The sequence below is a fragment of the Hipposideros armiger genome, unplaced genomic scaffold, assembly GCF_001890085.2.
Source record: "Hipposideros armiger isolate ML-2016 unplaced genomic scaffold, ASM189008v1 scaffold_256, whole genome shotgun sequence".
NCBI classification, from domain to species: Eukaryota; Metazoa; Chordata; class Mammalia; order Chiroptera; family Hipposideridae; genus Hipposideros; species Hipposideros armiger.
Window position 1 is genome coordinate 10,947 of NW_017731606.1, and position 3,000 is coordinate 13,946.

The 3,000-nt window shown below is 60.0% G+C and overlaps 1 protein-coding gene across 1 annotated transcript in view; it reads left to right on the forward strand.

Moving 5' to 3' along the window:
• Positions 1-587: 587 nt before the first annotated feature.
• The window catches only part of GALNT18 (polypeptide N-acetylgalactosaminyltransferase 18), a 351,048-nt gene continuing 348,635 nt past the window's right edge, over positions 588-3,000 (forward strand). The window contains exon 1 of the mRNA XM_019656209.1: positions 588-1,285. Within this exon, the coding sequence (XP_019511754.1) occupies positions 1,051-1,285 (235 nt within the window). The 5' untranslated portion in view covers positions 588-1,050. The remainder of the gene's footprint in view (positions 1,286-3,000) is intronic.

Genomic DNA, 3,000 nt, shown 5'->3' on the forward strand with positions numbered 1-3,000 from the left:
GTGGTCTGAAATCTTTTAGGAGATTCCTAGGAGGGTTGGGTTGGCTCCTTCGACAGTTGCTCAATTTGGAGACTTTGGGGGGTGGGGAGGGATGGCAGGGTGGAGGTCAAAGTGAGGTCAAGAAGAAGTACGCACTCATGGGGCCTTTCCAAGGCCAAGGCAGGGCAAGCGATCTGGCCCAAGCTTCCCTGGTCTCTCTGCATCCTGGCAACCAGGAACAGGGTCGAGAAGTCTGCTAGTGGGACCAGTGTGAGAAACCTCTGGCTGGGGCAGGTGAGGAGGATTGAGCCACGCGAACCCCCAAAGATCGCAGGTTTGTGTGCAAGAGCAAGAGAGAGAATTTCCCTAGAGGTGGAATCTGCCAACATAGGGGCCGGGACTGCCTGAGCGTCTTCTCCGAGAGCTTTGGGTCTGGGGCAGCCAGCGCGGGCGCAGTTGGAGGCTCAGGGGTGTCCCTGGAGGGCGGGAGCTAGGCGCTGCCAGCAGGTGGGGCCGGGGCGCCGAACTCCGCCCCCCACGCGCTCCGCGCCCTCCGCGTTGGTCCGTGGCCGCCCTACACCGGCCCCTCTCCCGAGCCGGAGCGCGATTGGTGGCAGCGCTTGTCGCTCGGAGGGGGCCGGGCAGCTCGGCTTCCCCGCTCTCCCTGCTGCCGCCGCCACAGCTGCTGTCTTTCCAGCATCACGGGCGGGTCAGACCGCCTAGGCAACCGGCGGCTGGCGATGGGAAGCGGAGCGGCCGCGGACCTAGGTTGTGGCAAAGTTTCGCAGACGCGCACATCGGAGCGCTCCTAGAAGGGCTGGAAGATTTTTAATTTGGATAAAAAATCCACCTCATTTCCTTTGTCAATCTCTGTGAGAGCAACCAGCGGCGGGAGCTGCAAACTTGGGCACAGCAGCTTCACAGCCAGCCAGAGGCTTTGGAGAACCTCGGGACTCAGGTGATCCTGAGCCTAGTGGCCCGGGGCAGGCTAGTGGGTGTGAGCGCGGGGCAGCCCGGGGCGTGCAGCGAGGAGGGGCCCCCGGGAGCTCTATATGGAGGAGGGCGCCCAGAATGGTGTGCACCAGGAAGACCAAAACTTTGGTGTCCACTTGCGTGATCCTGAGCGGCATGACCAACATCATATGTCTGCTCTACGTGGGATGGGTCACCAACTACATCGCTAGCGTGTATGTGCGGGGGCAGGAGCCAGCGCCCGACAAGAAGCTGGAGGAAGACAAAGGGGACACCCTGAAAATTATTGAACGGCTGGACCACCTGGAGAATGTCATTAAGCAGCATATCCAAGGTATGGGCGCCTCGGGAAACTTGGGCTGCCCACGAGGCCCGGGAGTGCCCAGCCCAGCGCGGGGCTGGTGCGCATCTATCCAGCGATCGCGGGGCTCTGAGGCCGCAGACGCTTGGGGGCTTTGTGTACGCTCTTTCCTGAGTGCGGGACCCTCATATCTGCGGCTGTGCGCGCTTCTCCAGGGCACACGTGTGCGCGGGGCTATACGCGCGGATGTGTGCAGCTCGCTGGGGATGTGGGGGCGCGCTTCGCACGTGTCCAAATGTACGTGTGACTCCCGGCTGATTGCTCACGGAGTCGCACACAGGTCCGGCTCAGAGTGTGTGTACGTGTGTGTACAAGGGAATGCACGCGGGTACTCAGCTCATTTGGTCAGTTAAAGGCCCAGGGTGAGTTGTCCACGCTGCCTCAGTCATTGGCATTTGGAACCCACAAGCTGCTGGACGAGCTGGAGCTAGGAAGATTGCATAGCCCCAGCCCCAACCCCGCTGTACGTGGTCTGTAGGGGGAAACGCAGGAGGATCTGTGGCTGGGCGTGCTGCTTGAACCCTACCCCCACCACAGCCCGCGGCACTAAGACCCTGTCCAGGAACAGGTGTGGACGTGGGGAAAAGGCGTTGGAGCCTGGAGCTCTGACCGCTGCGGTGTCACCTCCGCCCAGAGCCTCGAGAACCCGCCCTGGGCTGCGCCTTCAGCGCGGGTCCGCTAGCTGCAGGGTGAAGGCCGTTCCCTCGGGTAGCTCCACTTCCAGGCCCAGGGAGCGGCTGGGGCGGAGCAAACAGACCCGCGTGGGTTGGGTCTGGAGTCTAAGCTGCTTTGAGACCTTGCGCTCCAAGCCAGGGCTGGGGCCAAGGGGAGGCTGGCGTACAGGGCGCTCCATCGAGGCGATCTCGGTCCAGTGAGCTCTCAGTGGCAGGGGATGGAGAGCGCCAGGCTCCGCAGGCACCTGGGTGTGCACACACAGGCGTCTCTCACGTTCACACTTCTCTTTTCTTCTCCTCCCTCTCCCCCTGCTTTCTACCGGGCGGGCGTGTGAGCTTCTTAAGGGCAGACCCTACTTCACCTGTAAACCTGTCAACCTTTCAGGCCCGCCAGGCTTTTGGGTTCCAGCACTCTGCAGATCTTGGCAAATACAGGGTTGAATGCAAGTGCGCCTTTCTCCCCCCGGAGCACTCTCTTGTGTTTACACGTGGGAGTCGGGATCCAACGCTTGCACCTGCTGCCTCTGCCAGGGTGGGGACAGCTGCTCTGTCCACATTTGGTGTGTTTCCTCATGTGTCCAGAATAGTTTCTTCCCAGGGGAGGTTCAGGTGAGTGCAGGAGAGGCATGTGTATTCATTGTGCTTCCTGAGTGATGACTTCAAATCAAGTCCATGGCTCCGACACTCCCCCCAGAAAAGAAGACTTGACAGCTTCTCCTTCATGCCTGGGCCTCTCACCCTAGCACTGGGCTTGGCAGACCGGTTATCTCCCTGATGGTGCCTGTTGCTGCTCTTTCTTACTTGTCCTTTTTTTAACCTATGGGTCTGGATTGGCAATTCATCAGTAACAGGAGTACAGTGTTTGCCCCAGGGTGATTCAGAATGTTCCAAGGGAGACACAAGGCCGTATCTTACTTTGACATTTCCACTTTGCCCACAGATTTTGAGAGATTTTCATCCACACAGTCTCTCTCTCTCTCTCTCTCTCTCTCTCTCTCTCTCTCTCTCTCTCTC